Below are 20,238 nucleotides of genomic sequence, written 5' to 3' on the forward strand. Positions count from 1 at the left end.
AGGGAGCCCCAGATACTGATGGAACACAAAACTAACCGATGGGTGGAGCCTGCTCCAGACAGCCTGGCTGTGCCGCGGGGGGTGGGTGGGGAAGCAGAGGACGGGGTCTTACGGTTTAAGCTGCAGGATAAATAGCGGCCCTGTTGGGTGCTGGCACAGAGTAAGATGAGCATGCGTGGGCCCACGTGGCGTGCGTGGCGTGCGTGGCGATGCGGAGGTGAGAGCTGGCACTTGCCCAGTTCTGCGGACAAACACAGATCAGGGGAAGCTGGGAGTCCCGGCCCCTGAGCACAGCCGGGGGCTTTGGCAGTCGGGTGTCTGAGGCCGCGTGGGTGTTGTCTGAGTCGCGGGGCTGGCGTCGTCGGCTGTTCTCAGCGCTGCCTGTTGCCCTCGCGTGTCTGTGTGGGCTGCACGTCAGCCCCTCTCGGTGCTACTAGTAATTTCTGTTGCTGGTTCTCTTACTGGTCTGGATTCTCAGTTTTGTTCTCAAAGAGTCAGCTTGTAGTTGTACTGCGTTTCCCCTCTCTACCTCATGGATTCCTGCGCTTTCCTCTCTGTTTTCTGCTCCTTTTGGGTTGAATTTGTCTGGTTCTGATTTCTTAAGGTGGGACGTGAAGGTCAGGGAGTTGAGGCCTTTCCTGCCGTAGGCGTCTAGTTCCGTGTTTCCTCCCCAGCGCCACCAGTTTTCAGTCACTCCGACACTCTGGTTTCTCTGTGACTTTCTCCTGGGTCCGTGGGGCCTGTTGCTTAGTCCGCACGTGCTTGGTTTGGCAGGTGTCTTACTGATTTCGAGTGTGATTTCAGTGTAGTCTGAAATGTCCTCGTGCGACTGGACCTTGCCGGTTTGCTGCGATTCCGTGACGGCCCAGAAGGTGCTGTGGGGGAGGGGAGTGCTTCGTGTGTCCAGGGACGTGTGGAGCCCGGTGGCCTTGCACCCCGTTAGTCTGCGCTGTGCCTACTCGTTTTCTGTCCAGTTGCCCTACAGTTACCGAGAGCCAGTGTTGAAGTTCCCGCCTCTGATGCGCTTCTTCCTGCGCTCCAGCGCCAGGCTCTGAGTCCCGGCACAAGGGCGTGCGTGGGCCCCGTGCGCGTGGAACGCCTCCTGCATCCTGCCGCTGCTCTGGTACCGGTGCAACCGTTAGTGCTCTCCCTGCCCAGTTTTGCATGGCCGTCTTTTTCCATCTCTATTCTTGGTCTGTTTGTGTCTTCAGATAGCTGTATGTCCCTGGCGGCCCGCGACAGGTTCTGAGGAACGGGTCGCCTTGTGTGCATCCTAGAGAGAGCCTCGGCAACGGAGATGGCTGTGCAGTCACCGGGCGCTCGGTCCGCTGGGGCCCCGGGTGCACCATCTCCCTGAAACGCCGGGCGCTCCGTCCGCCGGGGAACCCCGGGGTGCACCATCTCCCTGAAACGCCGGGCGCTCGGTCCGCTGGGGCCCCGGGTGCACCATCTCCCTGAAATCGCCGGGCGCTCCGTCCGCTGGGGAACCCCGGGGTGTGCTGTCTCCCTGAAATCGCCGGGCGCTCCGTCCTCTGGGAACCCCGGGGTGCACCATCTCCCTGAAATCACCGGGCGCTCTGTCCGCCGGGGAACCCCGGGGTGCGCCGTCTCCCTGAACTCAACGGATGCTCCGTCCTTCGGGAACCCTGGCGTGCGCCGTCTCCCTGAAATCACCAGACACTCCATCCTCTGGGAACCCCGGCGTGCGCCGTCTCCCTGAAATCACCAGACACTCCATCCTCTGGGAACCCCGGGGTGCGCTGTCTCCCTGAAATCGCCGGGCGCTCCATCCTCTGGGAACCCCGGGGTGCGCCGTCTCCTTGGCTGAGATGTCTTCCGTGGCCCCTGATTGGGGCCGCACGTGTGGCCTCCTAGCCCTGGGCCTCTGCTCCCCGACAGGTCCCTCCTCACCCCTCCGTCCGCTCTGCAGACCTCTGCGCTGACCTGGGCCTTGACAGGCGTGAGTTTAGTTGTCCCCAAGTCAGTAACTTAGACGCTTTCATTCTTCCTTTTATCTTGGTCCGTCTTGCTGTTGCTCTACATTTACTGCACTTTTTATTTATGAGGAGTGCGATGTGTCTAAACCACCACAGTGTTTTTTTCTGACTTAGGATTGATTTCTTTTCAGCGCCTGGTTGTGAACTCACGCAGTGTGGAGTGGTCTCTGCCCTCCCCGTGTCTCCTGAGCCCTGGTGATGGGGGCGGTGTCGCAGTGTGTGAGGCTCACGCAGAACACAGACCTCCTGTTCCGTCGAGGGTGCAGCTGGGACCCGAGTCCTGGGAGACCCTGGCCGTGAGGCGAGGAACCGCCTGTGCCGGACGCGCGGCTCTGGGAGGCACGTGGACCTGGCACTACCGCGGCCACTGAGGGGTGGGCCTCTGGTCTGGGCTTGGGCTGTTCTGCTTTGAGGACGGTGAATAGGGATGAGCCCGCCGTGGGGTCTGGCACAGAGCTGTCCCAGGAGGTGGGGAGAAGGAAGTGCCCTGGAATGCGAAGAGTGGTCCTCAGTCTAATTGCGGAAAGCGTTTTGCTGGGAGAAGCGCTGGCCGGGCAGCAGGGGCAGAGCCGCAGGGAGGTGACGGTGGAGTGTGCAGAGCCCAGGGCTCCATGGAACTCTGTCTCAGCAGCCATCGAGAATGAACTCACGCAGAGCCGCCTGGGAGACTGCCTGGGACCGCAGGATAAACAGCAGATGTGTCGACTGGGAGGGAGGCCAGGTGCGGGGCACAGAGTCCAGCCACGCAACGCAGGGACCTTTGGAGGAGCGTGGACGGGTGTAACCGGAGGAAGACCTGTGTCTCCACACGGACAGGAGTAACAGGAGGAAGAAGACCTGTGTTTCTTTCTTTCTTTCTTTTTTTTTTTTTGACAGGCAGAGTGGACAGTGAGAGAGAGAGACAGAGAGAAAGGTCTTCCTTTTGCCGTTGGTTCACCCTCCAATGGCCGCCGCGGCTGGCGTGCTGTGGCCGGAGCACCGCACTGATCCGAAGCCAAGAGCCAGGTGCTTCTCCTGGTCTCCCATGGGGTGCAGGGCCCAAGCACCTGGGCCATCCTCCACTGCACTCCCTGGCCACAGCAGAGAGCTGGCCTGGAAGAGGGGCAACCGGGACAGAATCTGGCGCCCCGACCGGGACTAGAACCCGGTGTGCCAGCGCCGCAAGGTGGAGGATTAGCCTATTGAGCCGCGGCGCCGGCCTAAGACCTGTGTCTCCACACGGACAGGTGTGACAGGAGGAAGAAGACCTGCGTTTCCACACGGACAGGTGTGACAGGAGGAAGACCTGTGTCTCCACACGGACAGGAGTGACAGGAGGAGGAAGACCTGTGTCTCCACACGGACAGGAGTGACAGGAGGAAGACCTGTGTCTCCACACGGACAGGAGTGACAGGAGGAAGAAGACCTGTGTCTCCACACGGACAGGAGTGACAGGAGGAGGAAGACCTGTGTCTCCACACGGACAGGTGTGACAGGAGGAAGAAGACCTGCGTTTCCACACGGACAGGTGTGACAGGAGGAAGACCTGTGTCTCCACACGGACAGGAGTGACAGGAGGAGGAAGACCTGTGTCTCCACACGGACAGGAGTGACAGGAGGAAGACCTGTGTCTCCACACGGACAGGAGTGACAGGAGGAAGAAGACCTGTGTCTCCACACGGACAGGAGTGACAGGAGGAGGAAGACCTGCGTCTCCACACGGACAGGTGTGACAGGAGGAGGAAGACCTGTGTTTCCACACGGACAGGAGTGACAGGAGGGAGACCTGCGTTTCAAGCAAGAAGAGCAGAAGACACGCTGAGCTCAGCGTCCTCTGACCACAGCCTGAGCTTCAAGACTGAAGGACGCAGCGTGCAGGCAGCATCCAGCGGGAAAAATGACAGCAGCCGCCCCAGCGCCCGAGCTTGCCCTGGAAAAAAGACGGCGAGGCTGGGCGGCAGCGTGGAGCACGGGGCAGGGGCCGCCCTGGCCCAGGACTCTCCCACCCACCGACCTAGCGTTTCCTGGAGGGAAACACAGTCATCCGAGGTTTCTGTGTTCCCTCCAGGAAGATGCGCTGCTTCCCCATCTAGACGTGCACGAACGTTCTCAGCCTGAGGAAGACAGATGGCGTGCCTCCCGAGGAAGGCCCGGAAATAGAGCAGTAGCCGTCGAGATGCAGATAGTGATGTCGGCCTGGAGACCCCTGGGGGCTGCCCTCCGGGTGGTCCCTCACACGATGGGGCGGGTGGGCCTCTGTGCTCACAAGCATCCGGAAACACAGTTTCCACCACCAATGCAGACCAGATGGGAACCTGTCACACTCACCACACTGCGGAGGAGGGACCTGTCACACTGTCACTACACTGCAGAGGGACCTGTCACACTGTCCACACTGCGGAGGAGGGACCTGTCACACTGTCACTACACTGCAGAGGGACCTGTCACACTGTCCACACTGCAGAGGGACCTGACACACTGTCACCTCACTGCAGAGGGACCTGACACACTGTCACCACGTGCAGAGGGACCTGTCACACTCACCACACTGCGGAGGGACCTGTCACACTCACCACACTGCAGAGGAGGGACCTGTCACACTGTCCACACTGCAGAGGGACCTGTCACTGTCACTACACTGCAGAGGGACCTGTCACACTGTGCACACTGCAGAGGGACCTGTCACACTGTCACCTCACTGCAGAGGGACCTGTCACACTGTCCACACTGCAGAGGGACCTGTCACACTGTCACCACCCTGCAGAGGGACCTGTCACACTGTCCACACTGCAGAGGGACCTGTCACACTGTCACCTCACTGCAGAGGGACCTGTCACACTGTCACCACACTGCAGAGGAGGGTCTGCCACACTGTCACCACACTGCAGAGGGACCTGCCACACTGTCACCACACTGCAGAGGGACCTGTCACCCTGTCCACACTGCAGAGGGACCTGTCACACTGTCCACACTGCAGAGGGACCTGTCACACTGTCACCACCCTGCAGAGGGACCTGTCACACTCACCACACTGCAGAGGGACCTGTCACACTGTCCACACTGCAGAGGGACCTGTCACACTGTCCACACTGCAGAGGGACCTGTCACACTCACCACACTGCAGAGGGACCTGTCACACGGTCACCACACTGCAGAGGGACCTGTCACACTGTCACTACACTGCAGAGGGACCTGTCACACTCACCACACTGCAGAGGGACCTGTCACACTGTCCACACTGCAGAGGGACCTGTCACACTGTCCATACTGCAGAGGGACCTGTCACTGTCCACACTGCAGAGGGACCTGTCACACTCACCACACTGCAGAGGGACCTGTCACACGGTCACCACACTGCAGAGGGACCTGTCACACTCACCACACTGCAGAGGGACCTGTCACACGGTCACCACACTGCAGAGGGACCTGTCACACTGTCCACACTGCAGAGGGACCTGTCACACTGTCCATACTGCAGAGGGACCTGTCACACTGACCACACTGTAGAGGGACCTGTCACACTCACCACACTGCAGAGGGCCCTGTCACACTGTCACCACACTGCAGAGGGACCTGTCACACTGTCCACACTGCAGAGGGACCTGTCACACTCACCACACTGCAGAGGGACCTGTCACACTGTCTACACTGCAGAGGAGGGACCTGCCACACTGTCACCACATGCAGAGGGACCTGTCACACTGTCCATACTGCAGAGGGACCTGTCACACTGACCACACTGCAGAGGGACCTGTCACACTGTCACCTCACTGCAGAGGGACCTGTCACACTGTCACTACACTGCAGAGGGACCTGTCACACTGTCCACACTGCAGAGGGACCTGACACACGGTCACCACACTGCAGAGGGACCTGACACACTGTCCACACTGCAGAGGGACCTGTCACACTGTCCACACGGCAGACATGGTTCCTGCCACGTGTGTAGGGGGGAGGTGCACAACACAGAGGCCTTGGAAAGCCCTTGAGCTGGGATGTGTTGGGTTCCCGTGGTGGGTGTGGGTGCACAGGCCCCCTTCAGGCGCTCCTTCTCCATGGCTGTGACCCATTGCAGAGAGAATTTGGTGAGCTCAGCTGGCGTCCCAACCACCGCTGGCCTGGGGCTGGGCCCTGAGACCTGTCGGCTCATCAGTTGTCGAGGTGGGGAGCGTGGCTGTGCCCCCATGACAGCGCACACTCCTGGACAGTCTTCCCGGGAGTCTTCAGTGACGGCCGCACCCAGCTGGCTGGCCCTCCAGCAAGGCCGAGCAGACGGCGGCGCGGCCTCCAGCGAATGCGGACAGCAGGAAAGGACCGGTGCAGGGGCGGCTGCGGCCCCTCCGGCGCTGGGTCCCTGGCGGTGTTGGAAGTGGTTGCCGGGGACGTGCTGGTGTCACTTCTTGAATTGCAAGACGAAGACCGCGGAGAGTTCAGTGATGAGGCCCGCGCCCCGGGGGCCTGTTGATGCCGTGAGGTTGAGCGAAGGGGGGTAGAGTTCAGCTGGTGGATGCAGGCTGGGTGGCGGGCAGAAAGGAGCCTGCGCGTGGGCGCTCAGCGACTTTCCTTCATGTGCTTCCACGACGCAGTGCGACTCAGAATCATCTTTTTACACTTTTATTTGCAAAGTAGGGAGAGAGACAAAGAGAAAGCGAGAGACAGGGATAAGACAGGGGAGGGGAGAGAGGGCACCCCATCTGCTGGTTCATTCCTCAGATGCGCAAAAGCCCCCCCGGCCCAGGGCTGAAGCTGGGAGCCGGGCATGGGATCCAGTTCTTCCGGGTGGCAGGAACCTAACTACTTGAGCCGTCGCCACGGCAGGAAGCTGGGGTCTGGCGCTGGGAGTGAGTCCCGGGTACCGAGATGGGCACAGGCATATTAGCCGCTAGGCTGAACAGCCACCCCCGAACACGTTTGTGTTGGCTGGAAGCCGTCTGTTTGCTCAGATGCGTGGTGATGGGGAGGGTCCTGGAGAACTGGCGACGGTGTCTCTGGGTCAGTTTCCCACCAGTGGTCCTGGCACCCTGGGGGCATTCAGCTTTTCAGATGCTTCTGCTTGTCAAGACGGGGGGTGCCCCGGCACGTGGCGGGTGGGGGCCCGGGATGCTGCCGTCTTGTGATGCCCAGGACAGCCCCCCAGCCAACGGCTGCACATCCATCCCAAAACATCGGCCGTGCTGAGGCCCAGAAACCCTGTGCCCAGGAGACGCGTCCCCACGCGTTGTGATTGACTGACAGAAACCCCAGAGGCGCGCGTGGCAGCCGCGTCCTGTGCGCGCTCTCTGTGGCCTGCAGATAGCAGGTGCACAGCCGACTAAAGCCCCTCTTCTCTGCTTGCCCACGCAGGTTCGCCCGCTGGAAGCCGGCTGAGGCCCTCCGCTCTCCTCCTGGATTACTCGGCTCCCAGGGCGCTGTCTGCCAGGGCGGCTGTGGCCAGCCCTCGCTGCGCCCCTGCTCGTGCGTCTGTCGCTGACGTTGGATCTCGGTGGGAGCTGCTTTCGTGGAGGTTTTGAGCGATTGGAGTCACTTGGAGTAGACGCAGCTAGCAATGAGCTCCCAAAGTCACCCAGGTAGGCCGCTCTGTGGTTCTCGGGGGAACTCTGGGCTTTTTCCTACCCCCCCCCCCCCAACAGAATGAAGTTACTTGTGACGGCAGCTTGTTGGCTGGATTTCAGTCTCTTGGTAATGGTCACTGCTGGTGTGCGACGGCTGCAGGTGCAAAGCAGAGAGGTTGTTCTGCCTGTGAGGGGAGCAGAACTTAGGAGCCTCATGGGGCGTGGGAGGAAGGCGGAAGGCTTTGGCTGCCGTTGGCCTGCCCGCCTGGGTCCGTTCATGCCAGGAGGAGAGAATTGCTCCTCAAGGTGATGTCTGAAGGTCAGTGTGTGAGTGGAGTTGACTTCCTGTCCCACTGCTTTGGTTTTCATGGAGGTGGTTGGGTGGCTGTGCTGTGCTGGGCCCCTGGGCCGGGTACGGGAACACACGCGCTGGCACCCGCAGGTGGTGGCCGGGTAATCACCCTTGGTGTTTGCATGCTTTTTATTAGGTGCCGGGCTGAGCGTTTTACGAGCGTTCAGTCCTCCCTGCAGCCCCGGCTGGTACCAGACCCGGGAGCGAGGGAGAAGCTCGGGGAGCGTCGCGGGGCGGCGGGCGGCTGTGCGCCCTTGTCCTCGGGAGCGTGTGTGGGCCCAGGCCCGGAGGGCTTTGCGGTGCGTGCGCCATGCTGGAGCCCCGAGCGTGCTCCCGGGCGTCCGCTGCGCCCATGCCAGCGTGCGGCCTGCTCTGTTTACGGGATGGCGGCTGCTCCGCTGCGTGGATGCTGGCGAGGACGCTGGTGGCGCCGGTCTCCGGCCTGGCTTGGGCTTCCACTTTGGATTTGCCAGGAACTCTCACACACACCCCTGAGGTGTGCTTGGCTCTGCCCCGGCTCCGGGTTTTGTTGGATGTGAAGGCTTCGTTGCTTACGTTGTTCTCGTACTGATTGATGTACAGAAACGTTGGGAGGCACAGTGGGGTCCCCGGAGTCGGTGCACGGTGGGCACGGGGTGGGCCTGGTGCTCCCTCCTGCCCCTGCAGGGAGCTGCGGGAGGGGTGGGGTCTTTCTCCTGTGTATAAGCAGGGTGTCTGGCTGTAACCACTTTAAGAGTCTAATTCCACACGTTGTGTTTAGCTTTTCCCGTCCTAATGTATTATGAACGTTCTGACGTCAGTCGTGTACCTGCACTTACTCTTTGATCGCTTGTGAGTGGATATTTGTGTGGTTGCAGCACTAGTTGTAACAGCTACTACACACCTGCTGTGCACTGTCTTGGAGTGTCTCCCCGGGACCAGTTCGTCCCAGCCCGTCCCAGTGGCAGCTGGGGCAGTGATGTTGCCCACACATGGCGTCCCGGGCACTGTCCTCACGGCGGGCAGCAGTGCCCCAGCCAGTACCGGGCAGTCCCAGTCTGTTCAGTTACTGTTGGCGTGCCAGGAGAAAATGTCCAGTCTGGTTTGCCGTGTACACGCATGTGCACGTGTTCTGTGCAACACAGTGTCCAGCAGCTCCTGTGTGGGCTGCCTGGCGTGTAGAGAGAACTCTCGGTGTGATAACTCTTGGGCTAAAGAAGGTTGCGTGAATCAAACAGTGCCATGCTGTCCTGTCTGTGTACACAGGGCCCTGTGCTGTGTCGGCCCCACGCTGTGCTGTCTGAGCACACGGGGCCCTGTGCCCGTGTCGGCGCCATGCTGTGCTGTGTGAGGACACGGGGCCCTGTGCCGTGTCGGCCCCACGCTGTCCTGTGTGAGCACACGGGGCCCTGTGCCGTGTTGGCCCCACGCTGTCCTGTGTGAGCACGCGGGGCCCTGTGCCGTGTCGGCCCCACACTGTCCTGTCTTCCTTCCACGGTGTCGGTGTCTCCTCTCCTGGCTGGCCTGCCCGCCCACCTGGCGCAGGGCCCGCCCACTTGGCCTGCTCCCACGTGGCCTGGCGCACTGCTCGCCACCCAGTGGAGGGTGGTCGCCTTTGGGTCCCCCCGCAGTGGCGGTGTGATTTGGCCTTGCCCCGGTGACAAAGTGGCCCTTTCATTTGCCGTGGGTGCCCCTCCTCCCCGTGCGCCTGTCGAAGCCCCTCTGGTGCTGGGCGAGGTGCGTGTTAGGGTTTTATTGCTGTTCTCACTGAGCTTTGCCAGAGCCAGGCCCTGGTTCTCTGACGTAAAAGCTGCTTAACTGTTGGGATTTTACTGCTCTAAATAACTGTCTCATGCCGCGGGCAGCCCGGAGAGCTGGACTGGCTGAGCTGTGAGAACCCTTCTTTGGACAGAGCCTGGCAGCTCTCTGCTCGCCTCGCCCGGTGCTGCAGAGCCGTCCTGGGGGGATGTGCTGGGGCAGGCCCGGCGAGCTCACGGCACGGAGGCCAGGCACCCACGGCCCGCCCTCCTGTTCTGCTCTCCCGGGTGACCCGGCTGTGCCTGGATGCTGGTGATGTGACTGGCAGTCGGGAGCCGGCCATCGCCGTGGTCCCTCGGCCACTCACATCACGTGCCCTTTACCCACCCTCTGGACGTCCTCGCCTCCAGGCATCTCTGAGAGGTCCCGAGCTTCCTTGGGTAGGACCCTGCCTCACCCCGGCCCCCCCCCCCAGAGGCGTGGGCGGTGCTGGTTAAAACACACGCTTGCTTTGCTGCAGGCCGTTCTAAGGCTGGCTGATGGGCTGCTTCTGAGACCCCCCACCCCCACCCCGTGGGAGCAGCCACGAGGTCTGCGCCCCAGGAACCCAGTGATCCGCGGCCCCGGGGCTGAGGTCTCCCAGCCCGCGGGAAGTTTGATCCGCAGCTCCGCAGGACGAGCGCCTGCCCCTGGGCGCCTGCCGCTGAGGGTCCGGGTTCCTTCATTCTCCTCGCTCCCTTCTCCAGTGTTTGATCTTGGCTCTGTTTATTTCACCCGGCTTGGCCACCAGGCTTCCTGTGTTCTAGTACAGAAGTGATCCTATAAAGGAGACGTCAGGGCATGGAGGTCGCGCTGTGTGCGGCTGCTGTTTCAGGAATACTTGCAGAGTTTGAAAGGGAGAAAATGGATTTTGCGGCCCTGTGGTTAGCACAAAAGCATGGATTCGGGGCAGCTTGCAGTGGGTGCTGGCAGTCCCTGGGAGGCCCTGGGCCACAGGCTGGGGTGCTGAGCAAACTGGCTCTCGGGACAGGCGTGCAGGCAGCGGCCAAGCCTGTCGGTGGCAGTCTGGGGCGGCACAGGCAAAGAGACAGGGTCTCAGAGGAGTGCGAGCGGCCAGTCCTGCTGGAGAGGACCTTCCCCCACCTGTAAAGGGGCGTGGCTGGCCCTGGGGACCCCTGGGACCGGGCTGCTGGGCAGGACGGACCAGCTCCTTCAGTGCAGGTTCTTGGCTGAAGATAACAGAGGGGCCTCTGGCGTTCAGGACGGTGGGTACGCTGGGCGGGGCGGGACACCTTCCTCTAGGGCCTTCAGGACCGTGGGCTGGACTGGGCACCTTCCTCTAGGGCCTTCAGGACCGCGGGCTGGGCTGGGCACCTTCCTCTAAGGCCTTCAGGACGGTGGGCTGGGCGGGGCACCTTCCTTTAGGGCCTTCAGGACCGTGGGCTGGGCACCTTCTCCCCCTTGGGCCTTCAGGACGGTGGGTGGGGCACCTTCTCCCCCTGCTTTCTGAAGAGGGAGCTGTCACGGATCCCCCAGGGTGCTTTCTGAGGCTGCACAGCCCCCTCCCAGGCCCCGCCCAGCAGCCCGTGTGGCCCTGTTTGCTGCTCTCCAGTTGTCCCCGTCCAGGATCCTCTGCGCGCGCCGTCATCATCTGGGATCTCAATCAGGCAAGGTTTGTTCTGGAAATCACATAGACACAAGGACTTATTTTTCAACTGACTTGTTTTTTCTGAGATCCTCAAATTGTGTTTTGTCTTTTACAAATCAGGAGTACTCAGTGGTTCTGAAGAGCCCAGGGATTTACTGTCAATGGAGCCTTGATGGTTTGTTTTGGCAATTCTCTGAGAATTCTCCCTCAGTTTGGGGAACATTTGCATTTGTGTCCCTTCCTCAAAGCCCCCATTGTCCAAATGCAGATCTGTGAGCTCCGTGATGCTGAATGTGGATGATTAATGACAGGGCGCCTTCAGATGAACCCCGCGTGTGTTTGACAGCGAAAACCGGCGCAGAGTCATCAGGAGCCATTGAGCACAGCGCGGTGTGCGACAGAGCCGTGATCCAGGTGCCCGGTGGTGTGGGCTGCACACGGGCAGGTGCAGGTGCGGGAGCTGCTGCAGCTGAAGGGGCCGTGTTTAGCGTGGCCGTGAGAGCTCGGGTTATCATGCGTGGGCACTGCCTAGCCGCGTGCTCCGAGTGCAGCTCTGCTGTGCTTCTGAGACGAAGAGGGCAGCGGAGTCGTGACTCGTGTTCCACACGTGTCCTTTGTGTGGCGTGAGGGCCCTGGGGAGTGGGCTGCACCTGCGTGCTTCCCGCGGGCCAGGAGGCCAGCACTCCCTGCCGTCCGGGTTCAGGCTCAGGCTGAGCAGCGGCTCCAGGGCTGGCCTGGCACCAGCATCAGTGGTGTGTCTCCCCGGGGCTCCGTGGGCACAGTCAGGAACGAATGCTCCCCAGGTGCGTGGGGCTGCGGGACAGGAGCAGGGCCAGGCGTGGAGTCATCCCCTGCCACGTCTGTGCTGTCAGGAGAGCGTTTGCACAGAAAGGACATGTGTGTCCCGTGGGAGAGGCAGAGCAGCACCTGCAGGGAGGGCTCTGGGAGGGGGGGGAGGGAGGTGGCGGGGCCCGGGGTGGCGGCCTTTTGTGCTGTGTGGGGTGGTGTGTGTGGATCTCCTCTGAGAGCTCTCTGCCAGTCCCCCGAGGGCTGGGATCGAAGGAGTTCGCCGGGTGACCGCGGGTTCCGAGCCGTGGTGCTGCGCCTGCCGTCTCCCTGCTTGCTTGCCCGAGCGTGCAGTGAGAGATGGACGCTTGTAGCAGCAGTGCGGTGGGTCAGCTGGTCAGCTGAGGGAGACGGCCACCTGTTGCACGCCGACCTCTGGCTTTGCGTGGTTAAGTTGGTCTGCTCGTAGCCACTCAGTCAGGGGTAGGGGGACATGGGCTCCTAGCAGAGAGAGACCAGCAGTGCCCTGGGAGCTGCTCCGGCCCTGCCCCCTTCTTTTCCCAGAAAAGCACATAGGGTGAAGACAAATTCGGCGTCCCGGGGAGCAGGGCATGGCAGCGTGGGGCTCAGGGCCATGGCCCCGGTGAGCGTGGAGGCGGCCCGTCCCTGGGAGGCACTGCAGGCCGCACGCGGGGCCTGCATCCGCCCCGCTGCAGGCTTCCTCGGCGTCTATGGCTGTTCTCGCCTGCCTGTGCCGTCCGCACTCAGAGCTAGAAGGTTCCAGGCCAAGACGGTGGCGTTAGAGCTTTGGGGATTTTACCATAAAAAAGCGTTCAGTGTTATAGCCAGTGTCTACCCTCCTAACACGTGGGTACTTCAGAACGCTCATGGAAAATTGACTTAAAAGATCGGTTTATTTTGGTGCCAAAGAACTTTCGGTGCTGCGTGTTCTTTCCCGTGAACTTCGTGAGGGCCCCCTCGTACTGCATGTTTTCAAAAGGCAGTGTCGTCAAACTCAGGGCATCATACATGCACACGCGTGTGCACACACAGGTGCCCGGCCACTCACACCGGCTGCCGTGTGGCTCGCGGTGCCTGCTGCCGGGGGTCAGCTCTGTCCTCACGGGGTCCCTGCACACGAGAGCCCTCTGTCGCGGGGGGAGTTCCGTGATTGGCAGCCACGTTCTGGGGGTCTGGTGTTCAGGGGCAGGCTGCTAGAACAGGTGCCCTAGGCTGGATGACTCGCAAGGCCAGCACCAGGGCCCGGCTCAGCTGGTCTAGGGGCCTTCTGCCTTGCAGGTGGCGGCAGCTGGGGCGAGGGCACTGCCCTGAGCCTCTCCCGTGAGGACTGCAGTCCCCATCAGCAGCGGGGCCCATGGCACCCTCACTTCTGTTGCACTGGGGCTCAGGTTCCAGCCTGGAATTTGGGGAATGCACATTCAGACCCCAGCAGGTGCCTTGGCCCCAGGGAGCACCTGCCGTCACCGCAGGGGGGTTTCTGGGGGTAGGGGGAGTGGGGCTTGCCCTGAACACACCTGGGTTCCGCACTGTGCTGTCCACTGTGGCGCTGTCTTGGCCTCGACACCTGCCATGTCTCCCCGTGGCGGAGTGAGAGCAAAGCGTTGTGGATCACGTTCTCCGTGGCTGGCGGGTCGGTAGCACTCTCTGCAGCTCCATTCAGTGACCAGGGCGGGAGAGCAGCACTCCTTTCGTTCCTCTTAGGTACTCGTGGCCTGGAGACACGAAGGCAGGGTTCCCTGTGGTTTTGTCCAGCTTTGCAGTGCCGGGTCCTGGGCCTGTGTTGAAAACCGCGGCACAGGGGGTACTGATGCTGCGGTGATATCGCAGTGGGAAGCCAGAGGCCCTGCCGGACGTTGGTGGTCACTGCTAAGTGACAGAGAGGCCGCGGGCAGGGAGGGCCGTCTTCTCCCCTGGGCGCACTGTCATTGGAGCTGCCGCCCCAGAGCAGTGGAGCGCGAGGCCTGCTCTGCAGGGAGACGCTCAGGGCTGAGGGTGGCGGGGCTCGGCGCCCTCGCTGGCGTCTCCTCACGGGGCCTTGGGTTGTGCCAGGGCTGCCGCAGTGCTTTCTGAGCGTGGGTGTGGGTGCCGGTAGCCCTGGGGCTATTCCTGAGAGCTGCTGCGGCCACCTCCAGGCAGCGACAGGGGAGACGTGGGGAGCCCAGGGGCTGACGATGGGGAGGGTGCAGGGGCTCATCTGGGCAGCAGGGGCCATGCGGGCCGGGCCTGGGCGCGCTGAGCGGCCCTGTGGTCTTGGCCGCCAGCATCCCAGCAGCCCAGCCTCTGGGGAAGCAGCAGGAGACAAGGCCCACTGGGGTCCCTCTGGCCACAGAGCAGAGTGTTCGGTGGCTCTCCTGTGTGTGTGGTTTGGTTTGTTTCCCCCAGGTGAGCAGCACAGATGCGCCCCCACCCCCACCCCTGGCTTGGCGCTGTGAGGTTTGCCGTGAGCTGGCTGCTGGCAGCAGAGGCCGCCTGGCCGGGGCCGGGGGTGGGGGGGACACTGTGCTTCTAGCTCCTGCTCAGCGCCAGCCCTTCTCGTAGCCCGTCTGCACACACCTGTGCCCGCTGGGTGGTGCGGCCCGGACGCAGACACGACGCCCCTGGGTGCTTGGCAGGCATCTCCTGAACGCCTCGTGTGTGTGTGTGTGTGTGTACGTGCGTGTGTGTGTGTGTGTGCGGGGATTGAGTGTGAAAGCCACAGAGGGCACTGTTGTTGAGTTTGGGGCTTCTGGCCCCGACAATTACAGTTCCTAAGAAAATGGTGTTTTGGGTGCCGTAACTGGTGGGCTGTGCGTGTGTGGCTCTGGCGCATCCCACCGGAGCCTGGCCAAGGGACACCGTTCCAAGTCTCGGTACCATTGCCAGAGAAGCACAGTTGGAACTCCAGTAGCCGGGGGGAGAGTGTTTCATCACTGCTCGCCAGCTTCCGGGTCTGAAGCCGAGCACTGGGGCTCACCTGGGGCTGGACGTGGAGTCCTCTCGCCCTGCCTGTCGGCCCCTGAGGGTGCCTCCCTCTGTAGCGGCCTGGCTTGAACGCTTGCCGCAGGTCACGCCGCTGGTCGGGCTGGGCGGCCTTGCAGGTGGGGGACAGCAGAGGCCTTCACTGGGCAGTGAGGAGTGGGGGAGGGGAGGCCTGTGTTTGCAGCTGTAGCCCACTGGGGCGAGGCAGCCGCCAGGACCTGGCAGGAGCGCCAGGTGGCTCAGGGGATCTGAGCTGGCTCAGGTGGAGGTGACATCTCCACTCTGGCTTTCCACACAGCCAGCTGGTTTATGTGAACTGCGTAGCTTTCACAAGTTGTTGCTGAAACAGGTGACCTGTGACGTCACAGCTTATGTGGCTGGCTTTCGAGTCGGTTTTATGCACACGTTCTCCCTGGAAACCAAACACTGCAGCCGGGCGGCCGAACCAGACCACCTGGCAGAGGCTCAGCCGTGGCCCGGGCTGTGCGTCTGTGGCCCGTGTGGCACCTGCCCCGGCGTCTTCCGCCCACCAGGGGCTTTTGAGGTGCTGCTGGCTTCACTCTTGTCTGGATGCTCATGGAATCTTCTGGGTTGACTGAGCTCAGAATCTCCTTGAATGCTGGTCATCACTTCTGACCTGTGTACGTCAATCCTTGGAAATCCCAAGACAGCTGGGGCAGATTGAGAGAGCTGCCCTAGGACATGATAAGAGCTTATATCCTGATTTTTTCGTAGTGAATATCTTATTTCTAAGAATCGAATGCTAGTTTCGGATTAAAAAGGAGATGTGACTAAGTCTTGAACTTAGAGTAGCTTGTTATAAATAGACGCCTTTTGATGTTTACGGGTGGGACAGGTGAGGGCCCCTCCTGATCGCAGATCTCACTGAGCTGCTGGGGGGGTCTCAGTAAAAGGGGGTTCAGGGGGCTGAGCAAGGGAGAGGAAGCCATGGGGGAGGGAGGGCGTGAGGGAGGGAGGGCAGAGTGGGGAGGAAGGAGGGTGGCGGGTGAGGGGAGGGAGCCTGCTGCTCCCAGGCTGTGTGTGGTGGGGTGGAGGTGAGGAAGAGGGGCCAGGCAGGCCCCAGGGACGCGCAGCTTTGGGGGGCAGGGCACCCCGCAGGCCTCAGCAGCCCTGCTCCTCCGGGCTGGTGTGAGACCTGCGGCTGCGGGCCTGGACCTCGCGGCGGAGAGCTGAGTGCTCACTCCATGCTCTTCCCGGCTCCCGGCTCCCTTCCCTTGTGTGCAGCAGGGCACCCTGAACACCTGGCCGGGGGGCGGGGGCGGGGCAGGGCCGTCTCCCTGGCCGCTGTGACTGGCCTCCGCCGTCTCTGACCGGCTGCCCCTGCCCTTTGCTTTGCCCCCCTGAAGGTGTGGCATTGCCCAGCGCCGGCCAGCGTTGCTGGCTCTCGCCGTTGGTAGCCCGCGCCGGGCCGCTGCAGAGCTCACCGTTCCTGGAAAGCTGGGTCCCGTCTCCCTGCCTTCGTGTCCTGGGCGCGGCAGCTGGCTTCGGCCGGCTGTGCGGCTGTGCTGCTGATGTCGCTTCTTCCTGGGAGCTCGGGGAGGGAGAGCCCAGCAGTCGGCAGAGCGCGGCCGCCTGACGCGCGGAGGGGAGCCCGGCCGCCTCGCCCTGGGGCTCCTGGGCCCCGTTCTCCCTGCTGGGAAGAAAGTCTGCAGGGGCAGCCGGCTGTGTGTGCGTGTGTGTGTGTGTGTGCGTGTGCATGCGTGTGTGCACATGCGTGTGTGTGCATGCATGTGTGTGTGTGCACGTCTCTATAAGACAGGTGGTGTGGCATCCCTGAGCCCGTGACGGGCTTGGTGCTGGGGTGAGTTTCCAGCGCCCTGGAAGGTGTGCGTAGAGCCAGCTCAGCGTAGTGTTTCCCCGCCCGCGGGGCCACCTGGGAGCCCAGCTTTGTGCAGCGCAGATGGACATGAGTAGCATACACCTGTTGGCGGGCAGGGGCAGTGTACCCCTGTGAGCTGACAGTGACCTGCACCCCTGTTTTTCATAAAACATGCGCTAGAAAAGCGAATTGAATCTGTAGGGCTTCTCTGTGGCTCCTTATCTGTTCCCAGTCGTTGGCACCCCGCTGAAGGTTTTTGCTTCAGGACCCCGAGTGTGGTTTGAGTCTCTCCACCGTTGCCGTCACACATGGGGGCCCTCGGGGGGCCCCGTGTCTGCGTAGACTTGCTGACAGACCCCAGTGCTTAGCTTGATGGATTCGCACACAAGGAAACCCCGGTCACTGCTGTGTGGACCACGAGTGGAACGTCCAGCTCCCAGGAGCCCCCATGTCCTTGTCAGCCACGGCACCCCGCCCTTGCCTCTGGCAGTCACCCTTCGAGCTGGACACCTTCCGGTGGGTTTTCCTGCTTTTGAATTTTATGTCAGCGGAGCCTTGCGATGTTTGCTCGTTGAGTCTCCTCCCACTCAGAGGTGCGACGTGCCATTGGCCAGCACTGTGCAGACAGCTCTTCATTCCCACGGGGTACGGGTCTCCGTAGGCGCCCACCACGACAGGGGTGGTCTCTGTAGGAACATACCATGATGGGGGGGAGGGGTGTCTCCGTAGGAACATACCACAACGGGGATGTTCTCTGTAGGGACCCGCCACAACGGTACGCCCTCTGCCCTGCTTCCGTGAGATGCTGCGCTGGACCGGGCCCTGCAGTGCTCCTGCAGTGTGTGCGTGAGACTTGCTCCGTGGAGGTGTGCGAGGTGCGCCTGGAGGCAGTTTGCATGTGTGTGCGTGTGACTTGCTCCGTGGAGGTGTGCGAGGTGCGCCTGGAGGCAGTTTGCATGTGTGTGCGTGTGACTTGCTCCGTGGAGGTGTGCGAGGTGCGCCTGGAGGCAGTTTGCATGTGTGTGCGTGTGACTTGCTCCGTGGAGGTGTGCGAGGTGCGCCTGGAGGCAGTTTGCATGTGTGTGCGTGAGACTTGCTCCGTGGAGGTGTGCGAGGTGCGCCTGGAGGCAGTTTGCATGTGTGTGCGTGTGACTTGCTCCGTGGAGGTGTGCGAGGTGCGCCTGGCGGCAGTTTGCATGTGTGTGTGTGAGACTTGCTCCGTGGAGGTGTGCGAGGTGCGCCTGGCGGCAGTTTGCATGTGTGTGCGTGTGACTTGCTCCGTGGAGGTGTGCGAGGTGCGCCTGGAGGCAGTTTGCATGTGTGTGCGTGTGACTTGCTCCGTGGAGGTGTGCAAGGTGCGCCTGGCGGCAGTTTGCATGTGTGTGCGTGTGACTTGCTCCGTGGAGGTGTGCGAGGTGCGCCTGGCGGCAGTTTGCATGTGTGTGCGTGAGACTTGCTCCGTGGAGGTGTGCAAGGTGCGCCTGGAGGCAGTTTGCATGTGTGTGCGTGAGACTTGCTCCGTGGAGGCAGTTTGCAGAGTGACTGGCACAGTGTCTGGCCAGCAGCAGATGGCGGTTCCGCTGGCCCCCCGCTCCCTGCTCGCCGCTGTGGGACGGCGCTGCTCTCCGCCGTGCTGGTCTCCCTGCGGTTCCCAGGTTTGAGGAACGTGCGTGCTGACCCACCTCCTTTGTTCCTCTGTGGAGCTGGGCGTCTGCTCTCCTTGCTGACTTGGAAGAGCTATTTATATAGACTGGATATGAGTCTTTTGGTTGCTTATTTCTGTCGCTCTTTTCTGTCTGTGGGCTGCCTTTACTCTTTGTTTTTAAAACATCCTTATTGAGTCATTTTCATTCTATTTGAAAGCTTGAGAGACCAATGACAGGTGACAGACAGATCTCCCCTGTCTGCTGGTTCACTCTGCAGGCGCCCACAACAGCAGGGCAGGGTTGGCCGGAGCCTGCAGCATAGCGCTCAGTCCAGGTCCCCCGGGGTGGTGGGGGCCCGAGGACCTGAGCCAGCACTCGCTGCCTCCCAGGGTGGTGCTGGCGGGAAGCTGAGTCAGAAACTGAGCAGACAGGACTTGAACCAGGCGCTCCGGGACAGGAAGAGCGCGTCCCGGGCAGCAGCCTCGTACCCAGTGCCCAGCCTACCTTTTCTCCTCCTTAATGATCTCTTTTTCATGAACAGACCTTAACTTTTTTTTAAAGAATTATTTTATTTATTTGAAAGACAGAGTTACAGAGAGAGGTGGAGCCAGAGCGAGAGCGAGAGCGAGAGCGAGAGCGAGAGAGAGGTCTTCTATTCCACTGGTTTGTGCCCCAACTCACCACAATGGCCAGAGCTGAGTTGATCTGAAGCCAGGAGCCAGGAGCCTCTTCTGGGTCTCCCACACAGGTGCAGGGGCCCAAGCACTCGGGCCATCTTCCACTGCTTTCCCAGGCCACAGCAGAGAGCTGGACTGGAAGAGGAGCAGCCAGGACTTGAACTGGCGCCCATATGGGATGCCGGCACTGCAGGCAGTGGCTTTACCTGCTACGCCACAGCACCAGCCCAGAACAGACCTTAATTTTAACATAACCCAGTGATTAATTGTTTCCTTTATGTGTATTTAAAGGTCATAGAGATTTTCTATATTGACACACGCAATTTTTTTTTAAGATTTATTTTATTTATTTGAAAGTATTATAGAGATGGAGAGAGAAAGGTCTTCCATCCACTGTTTCACTCCCCAAATGGCTCAGTGGCCGGAGCTGAGCTGATCTGAAGCCAGGAGCCAGGAGCTTCCTCTGGGTCTCCTGTGTGGGTGCAGGGCCCAGAGATTTGGGCCATCCTCACTGCTTTCCCAGGAGCATTAATAGGGAGCTTGATTGGAAGTGGAGCAGCTGGGACTCAAACTGGCACCCATTTTGGATGCCGGCGCTGCTGGCTGGGGCTTTAAGCTGCTGCGCCACAGTGCTTGACGCATGCATTGTTCAGCCGCTCACGTGTAGGTCTGTGGCCCAGCAGGAATTCGGTATTTGCTTTAAAAGATCCATTATAAGGCAGGGAGTGACGTGGATGTTCACTTGCCCCCACAGACTCGTCCACAGACGAGATCTGTCCTTTCTCCTCCTCTAGCCGGTGCCACCTGATCGTGGTCAGCATCTGTGTGAAGCACTCTCTCTGGACTTCATTCTGGTTCTGTTCACCTTAGGAGGTGTAGGCTCCAGACCTTGGTTCCTGTCACCCACGTGGGAGACCTGGATCGCGGTCCAGGCCCCTGGTTTTGGCCCAGCCTGGTCGTGCCCATGCAGCACTGCCCTGTCGCTTCGCAGTTCATCCTGAGAGCTGACAGTGTGGATCTTCCAATGTTTGGTGAACTCTGAACG

At 61.3% G+C, this 20,238-nt stretch overlaps 1 protein-coding gene across 3 annotated transcripts in view; it reads left to right on the forward strand.

Annotated features, from left to right (window-relative positions):
* Positions 1 to 20,238, forward strand: part of HDAC4 (histone deacetylase 4) — a 268,181-nt gene that overhangs the window by 28,876 nt on the left and 219,067 nt on the right. For 2 of the 3 annotated variants that reach the window (XM_070071474.1, XM_070071472.1), the window contains exon 2: positions 7,320 to 7,543. In XM_070071474.1, the coding sequence (XP_069927575.1) occupies positions 7,522 to 7,543 (22 nt within the window). In that variant the 5' untranslated portion in view covers positions 7,320 to 7,521. Of the gene's footprint in view, positions 1 to 1,855; positions 2,337 to 7,319; positions 7,544 to 20,238 lie in introns of those variants that run through there. The other variant, XM_070071473.1, reaches the window with a different exon arrangement.

Source organism: Oryctolagus cuniculus, chromosome 3 (assembly GCF_964237555.1).
Source record: "Oryctolagus cuniculus chromosome 3, mOryCun1.1, whole genome shotgun sequence".
NCBI lineage: Eukaryota > Metazoa > Chordata > Mammalia > Lagomorpha > Leporidae > Oryctolagus > Oryctolagus cuniculus.